Raw genomic sequence first — 21,684 nt, forward strand, 5'->3', positions numbered from 1 at the left:
TTTATTCAATTTAGATTGCAATTTAGAATTTTTCTAATCGGATCAAAATTTGATAAAAAAAAATATATATCAAAAAATTAAAGTAACATAATTAACGATTAAGCTCCTGATAAGCGAATTAGCACGATAATGTTGATTATGGTTGTGGATATTTTTCAAACACCTGGCTCAAAGTTCATATCACTCATCATTCAGGCATGTGTGATTGTGAAACAACCCAACAAAACCCATTATTTATTTAAAATTAATTTCATTGATGACTAATAATGAAACCTAAATTATCATCGCAAGATTTATATTATATTTAAAGAAAAGGTTATGGAGTAAAATACACTTTTCCTCTTTTGCAATCTAGATCTAGAGTCCACCGAGTCTGTAAGCTCATCAAGCATTAGCACCTGTTGAAGGAAATTGAACTTGATCAATTTCAACACGAAGAAAAATTCCCAAGAAAAGCAAAGAAAAGAAAACACAAGTAAACCTGTTTGACAATTTCATCATACTTCTTGAAGCAGCTGCAAAGTCTAGCATTATCATCATCTTCCCTAGACATCTTTCTTTCTTGGTAAGATCTCCAAGAAATATCTAACAGGTTTGCTTAGATTAACATGCATATATATATATATAGGAGGCAGATCTTACGTGAATCAAGCTTAGGTCGGCTTCAGATCATAACCGCTAGTAACGAACATTATTGGAAGTATTACTTTGCTAATAAAAAAAACATAATACAAAGAGACAAAGACGTTATTCGCCGACCACCACTATTTCTTTCTTCTGTGTTACTTCTCCAAATGCGATTCTCGTGCTGGAAAAATCCGTTAGGTGTCAAACTTCTCCAGAAAAAAAAAGTGTGATTAAGAAAAGAATATTAACTAATTAATTATGTTTGCACATGTTTAATCTTATAATCTGTCTAATTGTATTGCATGTTTTTAAGTTTATAGATAGAAAAACTAAATATATTACTTGTGCCCGACATCTACACAAAATTTCTGTTGACCCGTTAACTTTGTCATTATTAATTTTTAACACTTCAACTTTTATAAATAAATGTAACTATTTGACTCTAAAATTTTATAAAATATAATAACTAAATCTTTAAATTTTATAAAATATAAAGTTTAGATAGTCATGTCAAATTTTAATAACAAGAAGTTAAAAGTTCCAACAGAATTTTTGTATAAAAATCAGATGGCCAAATTATATATATATATATATATATATTTCTTTTATTTTTGGCCAAGGACATAATAAAATACTCATATTACAATATTACATGAATATAATGCTTGATCTCTCGTAAAGATGTAGAGAAAGATGCATCACCTAAGAATTAAAATTATCCAATTTATGGATAAACCGTTTCTGGGTGACCGGTGCCGTCTTTACAGTCTCAGAAAAGATTTCGCCTTAGGACAAAACTCTTTCGGCGTTTTCATGCTTTTGACAGTGCAAATTAGACACGCACGCAAAGCAGTGTACAACTTCTCTCCACAAATGACATGCAATTACCTGCAGCCCTAGTACATCTTCAAAGACACGGTTCTCCTCCACTCTATAAATTACAAAAAATTAAAATTAAAAGCAGCAACAGCCCAAGCTTGCTCGCCGGAGAAAAAGCCACCAGCGGCACCTAGTCCCTTCAATTTCGGCCTTTCTGGGCAACATTCTGAGGCTGATGTCTCGAGCATATCCTTTCTCAGATACAGCCAAGTACTTTAAGAAAAAATAAAAATAAAAAGAGATAGTGCCCAGTACAATCACAGAAAAATTGTAGATTATCACATAAGAGAGAAAATAATGCAACCCTGAAACACTCTTCAAACATCACACGGTTTCATATTCAGATATTCCAAATTGAACATACACACCATAGTGGTTCAATCAAATTCATTTCCTTGGTAATAGACAATGGAATATTTACATTGCATCCTGATTTACAGAACATTCAGGAGGGATCAGAAGTGAATTCAAGCTTTGGGAATTGGAGTGTACAACAATTATGAAGATTACACAAGACCATGTATTTCAGTTCGTCTTAACAAAAATGGCCAGTATCATCATTCTTCCCTTTTTCTCGTTTTTCAGTTATTCTCTTTTGTCATCGGGATGCCAGCGACCAAAAATTCAGGAGAAAAGAAGGTAATGCAGTGAACCAGCTAATGAAAGCCATGGCTGTAGCTGTTTCAAACTGCAAACAGTGATTCTCAGAACAGCTGTTAAGATCGTTATCAATAAGGACTGTGATGCCAGCAGAAGCACAAGCTGCAGCAAATGTAAGAGTGGATGTGATCTGCATAGAAACGATCATGTCATTGAGCCCCAACAACAGGGAAAATAAACCTTCATTGAGATAACTAAACTAATAAGTTAGACAAGTTAACCCATTTACAGAAGTAAAGGCAGCAAACTGCACAGATGATGTGAAAATTCGTCATGGTTCAACTTTTAGCAACAATTATTTAGCTTCATTCTTATTCTCGAATTCAATATGACAAACATGACCAAATTATTCTGATCAATTTATCTGATCATGCCAGTTCTTTCACAGGAATAATTGAAATACAATGCAGATACATCCAGTACGGGGAACACAATGAAAATTTTGCTTCATCTTATTATGTGCCTTCTAAATTCAAGCAATTAGTATTCAGAAGGCCATGATAATGCATGATTTACGATGAACAAGTTCTAGGTCTCTTAGAAGTAAAATAACAAATATCCCAAAATTCACACAAGCACCATGCTGATTATATTTAGAGCAGTTGCACCTGTGGAAGATGGTATCACAGCCTATTCCTTGCCATGCTCAAAGGTAGCAATCACGAATATTAGTCAGAGTCGGTTTAGATTTTAGACTTCATTCCAGACAAGTATGAGAGACATAATTTGCTGAACATGTCTAATACATATGAGTCTGGAAACCATAAATGAAGAGAGAGAGAGGATAGCAGGATAGCGCATTCTGTATTGATTGGAAAAATTGAAGAAACTTGCTGGGAAGGATTTTCATGAGCAGAAACAAGCAGTTTAAAGCTCCTTAACTATTTCGATGCAATATATTTGTGAATGGCCCATGACCAAATACAAGCCAGGAGAAAAATGATTTAAGGATTTATATACAACATTGAGATGAGCAGCAGCATGTGTAAAAGATAAAAGGTCCTACTGTTCATATTCAGCATGTTATCTTACCCCATCACCAACAGCAAACAAGCTGACAACTTGATAGTTTTGCAGGGAGCGCATCACCAAGAGGGCATATATGTCCACAATAGCTAACATAAGGCTCCACAAACATTGCAAACCAGCAGCAGCAACAAGATAGCTGATATAGCATATATACATCAGAAAAGTTTTGATGATATCAGAAGGGTGACAATCACATTTAAAGATATAAAAGCATACAAAAGATCAAGCTGTTCCTTTGGCTATCTAAAATAAATGGCTCATCAATAGTTAATTATATCAAATGCAGATATAAAACATATTGGACATCACATTCAGTGAGAATGGACATTGGGAAGCAATTGTTTGGGCATAGAGGCAACAAGTGAGCACAAATCCTTCCACTGTTGACCAAAAGCAACTTGTTCATCAACACTTCCCATCACTTTCTAGGATCAAAAACATTTCAACAAAAAATATCATCAAGAAATTTGATTTGTTGTCTTCACAAATGTTGTGAAAAGAGGCTAGGATGGGAGATCCAATTTTACATACTATTAACATCACATAATAAACATAACTTTGCCAACACTCAGTACTCCATTCATTTGTAACATTCAAGCACTAAATTTACTTGATCTTTTCAGGGTGCAATTATAGGAATTTAAGTGCTATTTTATGTCCCTCTTCTGCATAAGAATAAAAAAATGCTAAAGAAAATAAAACCATAACATCTTATAAAAGTGAGAATCTTAAAAACCTCATCCAGACCTATAGAAACAAAAGAGCCATATTAAGAACATGTAGATGTTCATCCTTAATCTCAGGGATACTAAGCCCAAAGCTAAGAATATTTGTCCATATAAACTTAAGTACAACAGTAAACCAAGTTATATCCCTGGAATTCCAAGTCTGCCCAGAAAAAAAAAAAAGCCAGTTCATATCCAAGACATAGATTACTTATGCTACGGCATTAACTGTTTCTCCAATCTTCCCTACTTTTAGCAGAATTCCAACTTATAAACTAGTCCAAGCTACCAGTATTTTAGTAAATTTCCAATATAATTCATCCAGGGTATAAATCCCACTTGTAATTTCCTAATTTCTAAACCAAAACTCTCTGGAAATACCAACACTGCAAATTCATATCACACGCGACTAACAGGAGTTAAACTCCAAATAACTAAAAACACAAGTAAAACTGATGAAGCACAGTGAGTGTTTACCAGAAAGCAGTGACAGAAGGGAAGTCACTGGTGGTGCTCATAACAGCAAGTGCCGCAGCCGCAAAGAAAAACTGAGAGACACGCAATGCGAGGCCCCCTTTCGTGCCAGGCATTCCTTGTACATCCTTCATCCTAACTCTCGGCCCGTTGTTGTTATTATTTCCGCCGCCCGTCGTCGGAGGATCTTCAACCGGGTGAACAGACGCATGGCTCACATTCATCTCTCCACTCCACGCGCACTCTTTAATTCATTGTTTTCTCTTCTTTTACATTAATTATTTGAATAATTCCACTGCATAGATAAAAAATCAATTAATTTAAAAGAAAAGTTCAATTCTTACAGATAATCATGAATGGAATCTTAAAGGTTATCATCTCAGAAGCAAATGGTTTAAGAAACTGTAAGAAATTTTCATTATAAAGAAATGTAAATAAAAAAGGTGAAAATTCTTCACTATCTTATCAATTACAATCAGATAACAGAAGCTTTTTTTGCTGTCATTAAAAATAATAACAATAATAATTCAGTTTCCTTCTCCTTTTGTTTCTCCGCAAACAAACAGAATCCAAGATCTAAAAGTAATCGTACCTTAGAAAGAAGCATGTGACAAAAATAGAGCGCTCTAAATTTCGGCGGGCGATTCTGGTAGAGCAGATCTCGATGGATCTACAAACTCTGCTCACGATTGTCTCCTCCTCCGTTCTTTTTTCTACCCGATATCAAGACAGAAGACAAAGGCAAATGCAAGCAACAATAGATTGAAAAGAACAGTCAATTAACACTACTCTCAATTTATTATTATATTAGCAGGTAAGCAGATATAAAAAACCAAAACTTTCCCTTTTAATCCCAATTACAGCTAAAATTTTCAATTTTAAATAATAAAGTGTCACTGTTTAAATTTATTATAATTATAATTAATTTTTAAAATAATTAATTTAATTAAACATTAAAAATTTAACTTTTATATTTAATTATAAATCAAAACTTTTAATTTTATAATCGATATTTTAAATTTTAATTACACTCTCAATATAGTCTTTATATTTTTATATTCAAGGGCAAGTCAGTAAAATACTATAAATAACGATATTATAATTTTTATTTTTAATGATATTAAAATATATTTTATAATAAAAATAGTGAATTTATCTGAATAAATAATTGTTGAAAGGTGAAAAAAAAGAATTTTTATTGGAGTTAGTGAAAATAAAATAAGCAGAAATTGTGGCCTCTTACCCATAACCCATGAAAAAATAATTGAATTTTAGAAAATAAAAAATAAAGGACAATAAATTTAAAAATTTAGAGTGAAATTGTATTATTTTAAAATATTTGAATTAAATAATAAAATATCAAATGTTTTAAAATATATATATGTGTCAAATCTGAGAGTATATGAATAATTTCTTTAGAAAACTGATATTAGTACTGTTTGTTTGGATTTTACCACAAATGAAGCGACTTTTGGAGGAAGACACAGCGAAGACATGACATCTTCGGCGGCGCCATTTTTTGCTATACGAGATTGAAAAACTATATTTCTGTTTTCCTTCCTCTTTAACTTCAATTCATGCTTGTTTGTGCTTCTTCCTAATTTGTTTGTGTTGTTGAACTTGACACTTCTAGTTCTAGCAAGCTTTTGGCTTTGCCTGACTCTAATGGAGAAGTTTGTGGCTATTTGAGGAATGATGTACTTGGTCTTAATAGCAGTAGTGTTGGCAACAATGATGTGAAGATTTCTCTCTGACATCAAAGCTTGGTTCTCTGAGTTAGCAATCAACTAGGACTTTTTTTTATGGGTTTAATCATCGAGTTTGTATATAGATTTGCATTTGGACTTATTCTATTTCATATAAAAAAATTATTATTGTTGATAAAAGAAGATGGTGCCCACTGCGCACTGCCAAGCGTTCCCTCTCCAACTTTTCAAATAAAAAGTCCGTCCAGGGAAGGAAAGGGGCTCGTGTGCGCACGTGAGAACCATAACAGACGAGTGGCGTTATCGGGAAATAATTTTCGATTGAGTTGAACTATCGTCACGAGACTTTTATCACTGCCAAAAACTTCATTATTCTATCGACGTACACGTGTTAATGCGTTGACTAATGGTAAAAGATATCCCTCCGATCGACGAAGTTTTGCAACTAAGGTTACTAATAAAAAAGCTTTACGTCACAGACAAACCTCATTGTTTGGACGGAGAAAAAAGAAAAGTGCAACAGAGGTATCTCACGTGGGACCCATTTATGATGACAATGTTACCACGTATGGACATGGTGTCACCACCATCATTATTGAGCACATTTGAATTTCTCACTTTTTCCTACGGTCTCAACTTTCCCGTCTAAATTATTTGAATAGAGATTTTCTTATTAATCACCAAGTTTTTTTTTTTTTTAATTAAACCATTCTATATTCAAAATTACTAATTAATTCGAATTTGTAAGTTTCAAAAATATTTTTAAGTAGTTGATTTTATAATTCAAAATCTCTCAAATACCCCTGTGGCAAATCATATTAATAGTTGGACTCTAATTAATGAGTCGATCACAGCCACAGATTGACTACACCTAATATGTTTATATGATTATTATTAGTTTGTTAATTATTACTAATGAATTTAAATGACAATTAAGATGATAAACATATATTGGCATGTTTATAGTCTATATTATATTATAATTATAATTATTACTTTTATATAATTTTGTTATGCAACATTTTTAAAGTTTAACATGTTATGAGATTTTTTTAAATAAAATTTAGTGATACTAAGGATTCATTTGTTTTACAAAAATATTTTTTATATTTTATGATATTTAAAAAATTTAAAAAATTTAATCAATTAAATATATTTTTTTACCCAAAGAAAAACATAAGATATTTTAAGAAAAATTATTTTCTTTTTCAAAAACAGAAAATTATCTTTCGCATCTTGATATTTTTATTAAACTCTTTACACATAAATTTTTTAATAAATTTTATTTTTTTAAATTAAAATTAAATAATACATTTCATTGAAAATTATTTTTTACAAAAAATAATTAAAAAAATATTAATATTTTCAAAATATAAATTATTTTTTACAAATAAATATAGGCTAAATATATATTTAGGCTTTTTTTTATCATTCATATATAATATTCTTAATATTATTTAAGGCTCTATTTATTTTAGAGAAAATATTTTTTATATTTTTTGACATTTAAAATATTCAAAAATTTATTCAACGAAAAATATTTTTTTGATAAAAATATTTATTTAAAAAAATAATTCTTTTACACTAAAATTCTTATTAAAATCTTTATATAAAATTTTATTAATAATTTTATTTTTTAAACTAAAATTAAAAAAATATTTTTTTATAAAAAATATTTTACAAATACAAATTTTTTGTGCAGATAAACAGAGCCTGGAAAGCGGCTGCGAGGTGAATCCACTCTCATTATTGTTTTTTTAAGATGAAACTCGTGAGCTCCTTAGAATTGCAACTAGGCTAAGCGATATTGGTTTTAATCGAAAAGTCTATTGAATTAATTTAATTTTGAAATTTAGTTTTATTATTTTAAAAAATTAGTTTGATTTAATTTTAAATTTTTAAATATTTTATTCATTTCAAAAAAAGTTTAATATTTTATCTATTTAGTTGGATTCAATTTTAAAAAAGTAAAATTTTTTAAAAAAATAAATCAAATTGTAACATTAATAACAATAAATTATATTTTAGTATCTAAATTTTTAAATAATTAATGAATTTATTTATATATTTTTAAAATCGAACATTTAAATTAATAAAATTTATATATAATTATTGTAAATTTATAATTCAATAAATTTATTATTAAGTTGAAAAATTTTCACATAATTAGGAGAAAATAATTTTTAGACCTGCTTATTTTAATAATTGATCGATTTTATAAAATCTCACATCTTATAAATAATTTAAGTGGGTGATAGATATTCTCTCTTATTTTTATTTTTACATGTTATGCATATTTATAATTTCTTATATATATATATATATATAATATTATATTATAAATTTATTGAGTTACTTAAAAAATAAAAAAAAATGTGATCTATTATTACACTATAATAAATATAGTTTTTAACGATAAAAAATAACAACTAGTTTAATTTATTTTTAATAAATATATATAACAATCAATAATATAATTTACCGTTATTATATTAAACTGTAACCATCATCATAAAATGTTTTTATTAAAAGTGAGAGTATTTATTATTAAAGTATAAATATATTTTTTTTAATTTCGTATAAAAAAATAAAATATCACATAGACCTATTATAAATTAACAAGTAAGATAATTTATAAATCGAATAAATTCATAATTAGTATAAATTAAATTTTTTTATTTTATAAAAAATAATATGTACAGAGTTATTGTTGATATCAAAAAATAATATTATAATTTTAATTATTGATTATAATATTATTATAATTAATATTAATGATTAATAATATTCTCATAATTTTTTTTAATGATGACTTAATGATGGAATGAAATAGTTGTTAATAATTTTAAAACTATCCATTTTTAATATTTAAGGACGATAAATTTTTCACTGATTAATAAACGCTTTTCTTGAGTTTTAATATAAAAACTTTTCTTGAATTTTAATATAAAACTATATAATATTCATTTAATTTTATATATTCTTTTAATTGTTTTTATGATATTTTTATAATAAATCTATTTGTCTGGATATGCATGTTAATTATATTGTTTAAAATTACGAAGATTTGTCCATAAATTTAAAAATATGAAGAAATTTATTTTTTAGACAAAATTTATAAATAATTATATGACCTATTAACTTATAAAATTTTTAAATAATAAAATATTTAATTAATTTGACATTAATATTATTAACAAAATTTTTAAATTTGTTTGTGATATGTTTGCAAAATTAATTTAAATGCTGTTTTTAATAGAATTTTAAATAAAAAAATTATTCATATATTTTCTTTATTAATATATGTTTTTTTATTAAGTTAATTATTCATAATAGTGACGAGTTATATTCCTAAAAATTATTAGCAATTAACATATGCATATTTGCAATTAATACATTATCACTTAACTCTATTATTAGCGATGTCATTCAAATATTATCATTAAAATAATATTTCTTTTCAAAATAAATTATTTTAAAAAATTACAAATTTATTATAATAAAAATTAAATTAACATAGAATTTAAATACTTAAAATAATTATTTAGTTAATTTAAATTTAAATATAAATCTATTTCTTTAACTACTTAAATAGAAATTTATTTAACCAATCATATTCAATATTTTTAAACAATAATAAATATCTACATTATTTTCTAATCAATCAAATAAAAAAATAAATTATAATTACAAAAACTATGAAATTTCAATTATTTTCTCCTTTTATTTACACTTATATATATTATATATAAATATTGACTTTTCAATAACTTTTCAAACTCTCAAAATATTTTCTACCAAATATAATATTATTTTTTAGTTTGGTTTACTTAATGTTTTATATTTATATTTTATAATAAAGTACGTTAAGAGTGTTTTATTTATTAATAAATTAATATGATATAAATATAATTTAATTTTAAGTAGTAAGCTGAAATTAAAAAAATTAATATTTTTAATTATATCTGAAATATCATTTAATTTTTTTATGTTTATTAATTATTATAATTAGTAAACGTTAAATATGTGGAACAAGTTTTGTCTTGTTGGATTAAGGGTGTAAGATTTTGACAAATAAACAATTTATGACCATAAGTTTAATAGAAACCACATAATTAATTGTTGAAACCATTTGAGAATAACAGTTGGCCATTAGATTAAGTTGACTCACCTTTGAAATAATATGTGTCAATGATGGATGGTAAATTAATTTTCTTATGGCATGCATGAGAGCTATAGTCTAATGAATGCATAGTTTTTCCGTAATTTTAATTTTTTTATAAATAATTAACTTTCTAATAAAATATGCTTTTTATGAAATGATTATTTTATACATAATAATTATAACTTTTTGAAAACAATATGTGAATCAAAATATTCAATTGAAAGTTAAAATTTCGCTAATAAAATAAATTTACCTTATTTTAAACAAAATAACTGTAAAATTCAAATTGTGATTAACAGGCATAATTTTCATTTATATTAGGTAATAAACATAGATATTTAAATCCCAATTGGAGTCATTCTACTGTTTTTTTTTTATTTTAAAAATAAACAATTTGATGAAAATCATTAAAAATAAAATTATAAAAAAGACAATATAGATTTTAAATTTAATTAATATTATTAATTAAATATATATTTACACTCTTATAGTAATTGAGATTAATTTATTTTTTATTTTTTTTGAAATGCTATTGAGATTAATTGATTAAATATATAAATTAAAATCATAACTTATTCAATACTTAATGTTATAAATTTTTATGAATTAATAATGTTAGAGAAATATAATTTTATAAAAATTTAGAACTAAATCAGAAAAATTTAAAATACAACTAATAATAATTTAAATTATTTCTGATAACTTTTAATAAAATATCAATTGTATAATTAATTTATATTTAAATGTTATAATTTTAAGTTTTCCATAAGCTATAATTTTAATTTCGATGTTGAATGACTAATATGAAATATTAAAGGGTGCAAGTATTATTTTATTGCCGACCATTACATGCATGGATATACACATACATGCAATATCAATAATAACCATCCATCCATCCATCCATCCATCCATCATGGAATTGGTTTTTGTGAATTCCGGAGTACCTCTTTTGTACTTTTCCGCCTCTCCTTACTCCATCTTCTGTTCTTCGCAGCTGCTCCTGCTCCTGCTCTTCCATTTTTATTTATTTTTTAATTTTTTTAACCTTTGCTTCCTCTCTACTCTCGATCTTCTAGGTCTCCCTCTTCTTCGATCTCTCTATTCATTCAATTTAGGGTTTCTGGCTTCAGCTCTCTCGCCAGCTATTACTCGAATCTCGAGCTCTTCATTTTCAACAAGACCTAGATTTTTGCTCGCTCTTTTAGGCTTTATAGATCTACACAGCTTCCGCTTCTACCTTTGCTGAATCTCTCTGACACTTTTTAAGATGTTTTGGAAGCTTACAGCTCTCTCTGCATCCTCTCCTGTGAGTGAGAATTCATAGCTATTTTTTCAATTATTGATTTTGTTTTGCTTCGTTTTTTACGTGATTTGCATGATTTGTGGAGTTGCGAATATGTCAATTGTAATTTTAAATGGAAGCTTTGTTCTTCAAGTTTTACTTGTGTTTGCTGTTTAATTGCTGGTTTGAGCTTGCTGTTGATGGTTGCTGGGGTTGGATTAGGGCTCGTACACTTGGGCTTTAGTGGTTTTTGAATTCCTGCGATTTATTTGCTTCTCTCGCTGTAGTTTGCTTTTTCATCAATGAATGTAGTTTTAGTAGCAGAAGTACCATCGGCAATTACGGGTGTTTACTATTTCATTTTACAACATTGATGTTGGCGTTCAATTATTATCGCTGGAACTCTTTTCCCTGTAGAAATGAAGTGAGCATTTTATTGACATGAATGCTGTTTTAGGATATAGTTAGGCTTCCATTTGGTATTTTGGTTGGGAGGCCAAAAAAACTGTTGTTTAGATGTTTTGAAGTTTTGATGACTAAGAAATTTCAAATTTAATTGTAATCTAATTTCTAATATCATCTAACATATTTAAGAAGCTTTTTTTCTCCACAGTAGCTTCAATAGCTATGTCAAACAGATTCGTAATATATGTGTGCTTCTGCAATAGAGGACATTTGACAAGTGGTTTTTACTTTATCAATTGTGCCAATTCAATGGTCAATTCTACTGGACTATAGTTTTTTCTTATAACCTTGAATTTTTCATGGTCAATGTTGCTTTAGATTTAAACCAATTGCTGTAGTGCATTACTATTTGCTTTTGTTCACATGTTATCTGGTTCATCTATTCTAACATGCTATTGCTGTTGTAGGTGGAGTCTATACTGGACAAGGAAAATTTCACGTTGGAAGAGCTTCTGGATGAGGAAGAAATAATCCAAGAATGCAAAGCTTTGAACAGTCGCCTTATCAATTTGTAATATTTCTGTTATTCCATCTTTACTCTTTCATGAATATTGCATCTTCTTTTTTGTGTTTTAGGGAATATATTATATAGTTGATTTTGGTGTAAGGTCATCATAATTTTTTTTTTGCAGCCTACGAGATAGAGCCCAGGTAGAGCAGTTGCTGCGGTATATTATTGAAGAACCAGCAGAGGATGCTGAAAGCAAACGTGCTTTCAAGTATATCACTTTAACTTGTAAAGAGAATATGTTTTGTTTTGCAGTGTCTCCTAGTTCGCTTCTGACACTCTTCTATTTGTTTATTTTTTTAAGGTTTCCCTTCATTGCCTGTGAGATATTTACATGTGAAATTGATGTCATTCTTAAGACTTTAGTGGAGGAAGAGGAGGTAGGATTCAGTTTCTGTATATTCCTTCCACTGTGTTTTAATAATGAAGTTAATGTGGTAATAATTTCCCCCTAATCTTTGTTTTTTCTTGCTACTGTAGCTAATGAACTTACTCTTCTCTTTCTTGGAACCGAACCGACCTCATAGTGCTTTGCTGGCTGGGTATTTCAGTAAGGTCTGCTGTTGAGTGTTCTGTTTCCATTTTTATGTGATGCTTTTTTTTTATCTTGTATGTTTTTTCTTCTTCTGAATCACTTTTTGATGCTATTTTCTGTTGGACTTTAGGTGGTTGTTTGCCTTATGGTACGCAAGACTGTCCCACTTATGAAATATGTTCAAGTAAGTAACTGTTTGTCCCTAAAATCTGGATTCTGTACCAATAATATCTGTTTTATTTCTCTACTGAGCAAATGAGGCATATATAACGTTTGGCAGATCTTGAAAATTCTTTTATGGGTTCAACATAGAAAAATATATATACATTTAGAATATTTTCTAAAAAAGAGGGGTCTATTGATCCACCATTGCTTGCTGGTCATGTGCACCTGGGTATACCTTTATGCTGAGATTGTGCTGCTATTGGTCTATATTTTGTGGTAACGAAGTTTGTTACCAAGTCCAATCATGATTTTTTACACAATTTTTACAGGCCCATCAAGATGTTTTCCGTCAACTGGTTGATTTAATTGGAATAACATCCATCATGGAGGTAGTTGAGATATTCGAGTTTGTATTGGTTTCAGTTTAGTTAGTTCTTGTAATTTGTGTTGTTTTTTGTTATTGACTGCTTTATGCAGGTTTTGGTTAGGTTGGTGGGGGCAGATGATCATGTTTATCCTAATTTCATTGATGTGATGCAATGGTTGGCTGATAGCAATTTGCTAGAAATGATTGTGGACAAATTGAGTCCTTCTGTAAGTGATTATCTGCTGAACTGTTGAAGGAATTCACAGTTATTTTTTTACATGCACATAGAGACATGCACACGGCTTCACCTGCACATACAGAGTTGATAAAATTTAGTTCATAGTTACTTTCCCTGTTGGATGGTGAAGTTGCATGTGGTTGTATATGGAACAAAATAGTTCCTTAGGTTACTTAGTGCTACGAATATGTTTGTTTATGCATATCAGTTATGTAGGACAACGGATTCTTTTGAACCATCATCGGTTCTGATAACCCTACTTTTGGTTCAGTTTTCAGTTTTAGTTTATACAATTATCATGGGATTTGGGTTTTCTGAGAGGTGCAAGCTGCATATGCTGTATCTGAAGATACATTACACTAAAGGATGCTGCCATAAATTGACTTTGATTTGATTTTCTTGTGCTGAAAAGCAGGTGGTTGATGAGCCACTTTGGCAATTTCTGAAAGGATAATTTTCTAAGTTTTTTTAAAAATAACATTGGCAATGTTTCTTTGTGCTTGTGCAGCAGTTATTAATAGAGATACTCTAGTCTCTCTGTTTGCTTTTTGGCTTGAAAGATAAATGTGTTTTTGATTGTCTTCCTATTTTCTGTTCCTGCTAAGTCTATGATGTAAGTGAGAGAATTCCAGAGGGCATAAGGTAGACAGAAACAATGAGTTGGAAAATATAAAATTAATAGCAATAGTGAACCCTAAGATTGAATGCATTTTATCATCCTTTTCATGCATTTCAGTCAAGTAAATGTCCTTTCTCTGTGGATCAGAGCCCTCCTGAAGTTCATGCTAATGCAGCGGAAACATTATGTGCAATAACTCGAAATGCTCCCTCAGCTTTGGCTACTAAACTCTCTAGCCCAAGGTTTGTGTGACTTGGTGCTCTTCTATATTGACTGGATTTTAGTGGATCCTTTTTTCTCTCTCTCCACATATGCATTTAATTCATATTGGCGTCCAAAATTTTCCATATGCAGTTTTGTTTCAAGGATATTTGGCCATGCATTGGAAGATTCACTCTCAAAATCTGGCCTTGTTCACTCACTTTCTGTGTGTATATCTTTATTGGATCCAAAAAGATCTGCAATTTCGTCCCCCCTGCTGCATTCTTTTCGAAGTCAACATATTTACGAGTCTCCAATTCCTGTAAATCCAGAGACTATTGACGCAATGCTGCCTAAACTTGGTGAGTGATTTACGTTTCTGGCTGAAAAAATGGTCAGACAATATTTGTTGCTGTCTTGCTGGTCATGTCATAATTTTTTAGAAATATGAAGACCAACTTCCTCCTCATATTTTTTTCCTCTCCCTCTTTCTCTCTCTCTCTATATATCACATAAAATCTGAAGATTTTTATGTATCAAATTGAGATGGAAATAATATCAGTAATCCTTATTATCTTTCCCTTGTTTGTTGATGATTTTAAGATTTCTTGTCTTCTTTGCAGGTGACTTACTTATGCTATTAAATGTGTTGTCTGATGACAAAATTTTACCTACAACCTATGGGGAACTGAAGCCTCCTCTTGGGAAGCATCGCCTTAAGGTTTGTCATGTTTTTGTCATAAACTTGATACAGAAGATGGTGCAGAACATAATTCTTTTTTTTAATCCCAGTGGAATTAGGTTAGCAGGTTGGGTGCTAATTTTCCTGAATATGATGTAGTTAGTAAATCATGTCTTAATAAGTTTTTCTTAAATTGTAGTTTATCCTGAACTGGATTTGTTTATTATAGATTGTTGAGTTCATTGCGGTGCTCTTAAGAATGGGAAATGAAGCTGCTGAGAAGGAATTGGTCAGCTCCGGAACCATTAAACGGGTCCTGGATCTGTTCTTTGAGTAAGTTCCTAGCTCATTGCAAAATTGTGAAGTCATGAATTATTAAATTGTTGACATTGGCATTGAGAGAACACTGGTTCCTTCTCAAAGGACATCTTGCTATAATGTCGTTTCCTTGGCTGATTATGCAAAATCTCTGGTGTTCTAATTGATACAGGTACCCATACAATAATGCATTGCATCATCATGTGGAGAGTATTGTATTATCATGCTTGGAAACCAAGAATGATGCTATGATCGATCATCTCCTTCAAGAATGTGATTTCATTGGAAAAATACTCCAAACTGATAAAAATCCAATAATTTCAGATGACACTAACCAGGTAGATGGATGCTAATCTTTCTTGTTTTGCACCTGAAAAGGATGAGAACTTGTATTAATATGTGATCTGATGAATCAAGTGCTCTCTCTCATCAGTAAATGTGGCATTTATAGTCTTTAGTACCTTTTTTTGAGCTATCGATCAATGTTTCTATCCTTGTGCAGCCAACTGTGCCTTCTGCAGGAAAACGGGCGCCACGGGCAGGAAACCTTGGTCACATCACACGGATAGCTAATAAACTTTTACAGTTGGGAAACACCAATAGCCGCATTCAGACATATCTACAGGTGGGTAGTAAGATAATACTGTTTAAACGTCTTGTGAGAATTTAATGCTTTTTTCAGAAGCCTGCAGAGTTTAATCATAGGGAATTTTTCCGAGTTTCTGTGATGATGGCTTTAATATCTCTTCCCCCAGACAGGTTTACCTTTTTTGCTCAAGAGCAGTTTCAAAATATTTATGTAAATTTTTTGCTGGAAACTGGACTTCCTTCCAAATTACCATTTCAGTTATCAAATATTATTTTATATGTTTCCAGTACCACATACCATTATGCTATATTCTCTTATCAAATATCAGTATATTTTCGGAGTGTGGTTATGTTTTGGAAATGTTATTTTGCTCTAATGGCTTTGTTGAAACAGATTCTTTTTGTTTCCTCCAGGAAAATAGTGAATGGAATGAGTGGCAGGCCAGCATTTTGCTAGAGCGTAATGCAGTTGAAAATGTTTACCGATGGGCTTGCGGGTATACTTTTGCCTCACATCTGTAACATTTTGTTGGGACTTGTGGTTAAAGATATTGATAAATTCTCTCTATTTTACTCTTGATAAAAATATTATAGGCTATGTTCACTTCATGAGATGAGAGAAATGGGGTTTCATTGTAGTTTTCCCTTATACTAACTGATTTCTTAGACATAATAACCTCACCTGTCTTGTACTCTCCGTTTTCTCTAATAATGTTTATCCTCTTGTTGGTTGATATTTGACTGGAGTAGAGCAATTGAAATGACAATGATAGAGCAATTTTCTAGTAGGTCATGTCCTAGTGGCTTTTCTACCTGACTTGGTCTCTATTCTTTTAATGTGTTAATGGTTGATGCATTTATAAATTTCACCAGCAAGCATAACATTGATATTGGAATTCTTAAAAAGAAAAAGTGAAAGGGGAGGAGTAAACAGTGCAAGGGAGTTTTTGGTGGCTTTTAATCAACAGTGGAATTAGAGATGTTGAACTTGATTCGTATTAGCTGTAATTTGATTAATGGTTATTTGGTGGCCACAAACTGGTCAAGTTTTGAAGAGTGGGAGAATGTTCAAGTAAAACTTCTCTTATCTGATTCTGCAAGATCAAAATGAGGGATTTTTAACTAGTGGAGGATGGATACTATATGTTTGTACTCGGAGCTCGAGATGGTGACCTTTTCCTGTCTCAAAAATACACATTGAAATGGTATTGCAGTTTGATTGGTCTTTCTTTGAAGGATCATTATACTACTTGCTTCAGATGTCTTATACGATCTAGAGTTACAACACATTTCTGTTTTTTGTGGTGATAAGCAAGCTAAATTGTGAGGCCTAATGAAGTTTCTACAGGGTGTGTGCACGTGAAAGAGAGACATGTTTCTTCTAATATTTCTTGCGTTTGAATGTTCAATCATAATGTTCTGATTTATTAAAGTATTAATGGAGGTTTTTGTTTTGTTTCTTGCTGTCGTATGCAGCCGCCCAACGGCATTACAAGATAGGACAAGGGACAGTGATGAGGATGACATTCATGACAGAGATTATGATGTAGCAGCTCTAGCGAATAACTTAAGCCAGGCTTTTAGATATAAAATGTATGGAAATGAGGATAATGAAGAGGTATGCTCAGACTTCTCTTTATTCCATAACTTTGTCCTTTTCTTTATCTTTTTATCTTTTTATTATTATTTCTGCTTCTGTTGCTGGATTTATGGTTCTTAACCCTCTTTATCTCTTGTCCAAGATATAATGACATGTTACTATATCCTGGTTGCAGGACCATGGAGGCCTTGATCGAGATGATGAGGTAACAGTTGGATTCTCTGCTCTTCATTTCTTTCTTTCTTTTTCTCTTGTTATTTGTCTCTTATTAGGGGTGTTGATGATGTTTTTCCATGTAGAAATAGGATTGGTAAGATGTGAAGAAGTATGAACAAATCAGAGTGGAAGTTATCAAATTAGATACTAACTATGTTGTTCAATATTGAATTTTCAGGATGTCTACTTTGATGATGAGTCTGCTGAAGTTGTTATATCATCCCTGAGGCTTGGTGATGACCAAGGGAGGTGAGTCTTTATCCCCTGAAAGTGAAAATGTAATGCATCTATGATCTATTGAGATGTCTTGATGTTTTTGACATGAACCTGTAATAAGGTCTGGACATGCATAGAATTTACCTACTTATCTTATTTGCTTTGGATATGGAAGGCATTTTGACACGGTGGATTTTTCATTCCCCATAATAAAAATAGTCCAGCATTTGGGAAATTCTCCTAAACATGGGATCGTGGTCTTAGCATGGAAAATTCTTGAGCCATCTGTTCATGAATTGACAACGAATGTTCTGTTCTTTTATGCATGCAGTAATCTATTCACAAACTCCAACTGGTTTGCCTTCCAAGATGATAGAGTTGGTAATGCCCCTGCAAGTACATCACCTATGGAGATAATGGACGAGATAAACTTGAGTGGAGCTGCTAATGGTGGTAACAGCAGTAGTGATGATGAGGTGGTAGTTGGAGAAGATGATGAGCTAACTGAGAGCAAAGACAATGTTAATTCCACATCCACTTCCAACACAAACTTTGCCAATGGATTTTCTGGGAATGTTCCCATTCATCAGAGTGAGAACGCAACTACTCCACAGGACATCGGATTTTTCAGATTTGATACTCCAGGCAATGAAGATTTTTTTGGAGACAGGCCTTTCCCTGAATGGGTCGGATGGGGAGAATCATTAGATTTGCAAGTAGGTGGGTCAAGTTTGAATCCATTTGAAGATCATGATATCTCGGATGTCAATCTTTCCACTCAAGCTTTGGTAGCAACTAACGATGTTAATTCCCCTTCAAGTGGAGAATCAATACTACCAAATGGCTCATCACCCTCCAAGGATTCCAATGATGGATCAGTGGGCAGTGATACAAGTCGTGAATCTGCAACTGTTCCCTCATTGTTTGAAGAGGATGTTGAATTCGTTGGTGTGGAATTAGAAGGAACAGAGAAGGCAATGGAACAGGCTCTCAAGGAGGGCATAGTTGGTGAAGCAGGTCCTTTAAAGAGGAACACGATCCCGAAGGCACCAGAAAAGGAGAATCCTGATGATGGTGGAGCTGGGATTAAAGAGTTCAACGATGCAAATTATTGGAGGGTTGATCAAGAGGTTGCTGTTCTTGAGTGATTACCACATCCAGACTTTGTCGGCCCAAACTGAAACTTGTCCCCTACAGCCAGACCCCATTTTTCGTAGGCAAGGGCTCATGAAGCAGACTTATGTACAGTGTATTTTTTTCCCAGATGGGGATTGGATGGTAGGTTGTGTTATGATGTTACTGTTCTTAGTTGTTATTGTTACTGTTGTTTATTATTCAAGGTTTTTGTTTTATTCCCGTCAGAGACCAGGGGGTTTCCTCACCCGATCATATTTATGTTTCATTGTGCTACCACCATTGCTGGTTTCTTCTTTTCCTGGGTTTATTTCTTGATGATTGATTTGCTTTCTGCATCGGCCGTCTTTCCTTAAGCCACTCTTTTAACCAGGCCCACAAACAAGCAAAAGAATCCTAGGCTATTGGATCCAAACCGTGGTGAGAGACCCGAATATTCGCTTTTGTTGTACCTTTCTCACCATCTGCCTCTCGCCTGTTGCAGCAATCTTAGCCAGATGAGCTCTTAAGGGTCGGTTACCAATTTGGAGAGCTGCCAAAAGATTGGAGTTGGAGGAAGCCAGGCTTGACGAGAGGCCAGACAGAGCTCATAGCTTTTTCAGACTTTCATAGGCTTTGAGGGAGCTGGAGCCAAACCAGTGGCCCAATGAATGTCTTTAGAGGTGTGAAAGCCGATCATCATCCCGCAAAGCTCAACCTTAGAAAAGATTAGCCGAACACGTCATTAAGTAGTACATGTAGAGCTTCAGCTAAGGCTGTGGAAAGCTACTCGATCAGCCTTTTGCTCTACTCTATATAACATTCGAATCCATCCAGGGTGAAAATCAGAATATATATCCAATTAATCATACCGTTAAATTATTTTTCGGTTGAATATATAATTTGTTTACTCATTTTTTTGCAAAAAGCCACTTTATTTATTAACTTTTTAATTTTATTTTATTTATTCATTTAATTTTTAAATTGTAAAATAATTTAATCTCTTTAAAAAGATAAGTTATTTTATAATTAAAAATTAAAAAGATAATATGCATTTTAAAATCTGAATTATTTATAATTTAGATTGAATTATTTACAATTTAAAGGTGTAAATAAAATGAAAATAAAAAAAATTGATAGGGTAAATTATTTTTATGTGAAAATGTGAGAGAACTATTATGCATTTAATAATTATGTTCTCTTTTTAAATTGAAAATTTAAAATAGAGACACTTGACATTCTATCTTTTATTTTTTAGAATAACCTTCCATTGTTAATATTACATCAAACATATCCTTAAAAATACATTATATTGGAAATAAGAAAAAAAAAATTTCACATTTTGTGCAGGACTAACAAATTCCAGCCACGTGCACAGTACCGACTCTTCTGGACATCGTTCTCAGTAGAATCTTCTGGACATGCCATGCAAGAAGCTGCCTAGATAATTAATAGTTGCGTGACGAAAATCAGAGTCCGAAAGGAAAGAAACCATTTATTTCCCCACCATTCTTCTTCTCCATTTCCCTCTTCCACTGATCGATTCTTCTGCAATCCAAACACAAAACAATCGAGAATCGGAGATGATAGAGGTGATTTTGAACGACAGGTTGGGGAAGAAAGTCCGAGTCAAATGCAACGAGGACGATACCATCGGCGATCTTAAGAAGCTCGTCGCTGCTCAGACTGGTACCCGACCTGAAAAGATTCGTATTCAGAAGTGGTATACCATCTACAAGGACCACATTACCCTCAAGGATTACGAGATTCACGATGGCATGGGCCTCGAGCTCTACTATAACTAGTTTCTCCATCACTCTGAGACTGGTCCGTTTCTCCCTTTTCGAATTAGCCTAATACGCCATGTTTGTTTGTGTGTGAGATTTGATTTAATGGACTAGTGTACTTGACTGATGATGGAGACTCTCTATGATTTGGGTGTTTAATTGAATTTCACTGGCTTGCATCCGCTTCGTACTTTGTGTCATATAATTTGGATGCTGATTGGTTGTGCTTGAACTTGAATGCAATAAATCTCCTAACGGTATTTGGATAATGAAGATCGGAGATTAAAGGCTCCCATATTCAACTTGCTTTTAGTAAACTTTATTTGCATTGTTTGCTTTATATATATATATATAAATTGCTTATTCGAATGCAAAAGCAAAAGCAATTATTAGCTACTATCTGGTTTCAGAGATTGGATAATGTGCATTAGTTGCTTAAAATTCTAAAGCAAATTCTGTGGAAGGTCTAGGTCTCACATTATTTTTATCAAGTTTTAGCTTTGCCAGGTGCCAGAA

At 31.3% G+C, this 21,684-nt stretch overlaps 3 protein-coding genes across 4 annotated transcripts; 2 read left to right on the forward strand and 1 right to left on the reverse strand.

Annotated features, from left to right (window-relative positions):
• Window positions 1-1,815: 1,815 nt before the first annotated feature.
• LOC110625758 (CASP-like protein 5A2) lies at window positions 1,816-5,175 on the reverse strand. The gene is made up of 4 exons (XM_021771382.2): window positions 4,987-5,175; window positions 4,398-4,689; window positions 3,199-3,331; window positions 1,816-2,296 (listed from the first exon to the last, which is right to left on the reverse strand). The coding sequence occupies exons 2-4, from the start codon at window positions 4,616-4,618 to the stop codon at window positions 2,105-2,107; spliced, it is 546 nt and encodes a 181-aa protein (XP_021627074.1). The 5' UTR covers window positions 4,619-4,689; window positions 4,987-5,175; the 3' UTR covers window positions 1,816-2,104.
• Window positions 5,176-11,206: 6,031 nt separating this feature from the next.
• On the forward strand, window positions 11,207-19,624 carry LOC110626324 (serine/threonine-protein phosphatase 6 regulatory subunit 3). Of its 2 annotated transcripts, none has more exons than XM_021772150.2 (19): window positions 11,207-11,574; window positions 12,423-12,526; window positions 12,648-12,734; window positions 12,828-12,903; window positions 13,004-13,078; window positions 13,189-13,242; window positions 13,553-13,612; window positions 13,701-13,817; window positions 14,565-14,689; window positions 14,802-15,010; window positions 15,272-15,369; window positions 15,560-15,663; window positions 15,821-15,986; window positions 16,151-16,273; window positions 16,651-16,733; window positions 17,713-17,854; window positions 18,012-18,041; window positions 18,231-18,301; window positions 18,600-19,624. In XM_021772150.2, exons 1-19 carry the CDS (start codon window positions 11,536-11,538, stop codon window positions 19,414-19,416), a joined length of 2,580 nt encoding a protein of 859 aa, XP_021627842.1. In that variant the 5' UTR covers window positions 11,207-11,535; the 3' UTR covers window positions 19,417-19,624. The 2 variants fall into 2 exon arrangements, with proteins under 2 accessions (XP_021627842.1, XP_021627843.1); XM_021772151.2 differs by having other exon boundaries at window positions 14,595-14,689.
• A 1,086-nt stretch (window positions 19,625-20,710) lies between these two features.
• LOC122725079 (ubiquitin-like protein 5) lies at window positions 20,711-21,358 on the forward strand. The gene has a single exon (XM_043961635.1). It carries the CDS (start codon window positions 20,965-20,967, stop codon window positions 21,184-21,186), a length of 222 nt encoding a protein of 73 aa, XP_043817570.1. The 5' UTR covers window positions 20,711-20,964; the 3' UTR covers window positions 21,187-21,358.
• Window positions 21,359-21,684: the final 326 nt, after the last annotated feature.

The sequence above is a fragment of the Manihot esculenta genome, chromosome 11 (genome assembly GCF_001659605.2).
Source record: "Manihot esculenta cultivar AM560-2 chromosome 11, M.esculenta_v8, whole genome shotgun sequence".
NCBI lineage: Eukaryota > Viridiplantae > Streptophyta > Magnoliopsida > Malpighiales > Euphorbiaceae > Manihot > Manihot esculenta.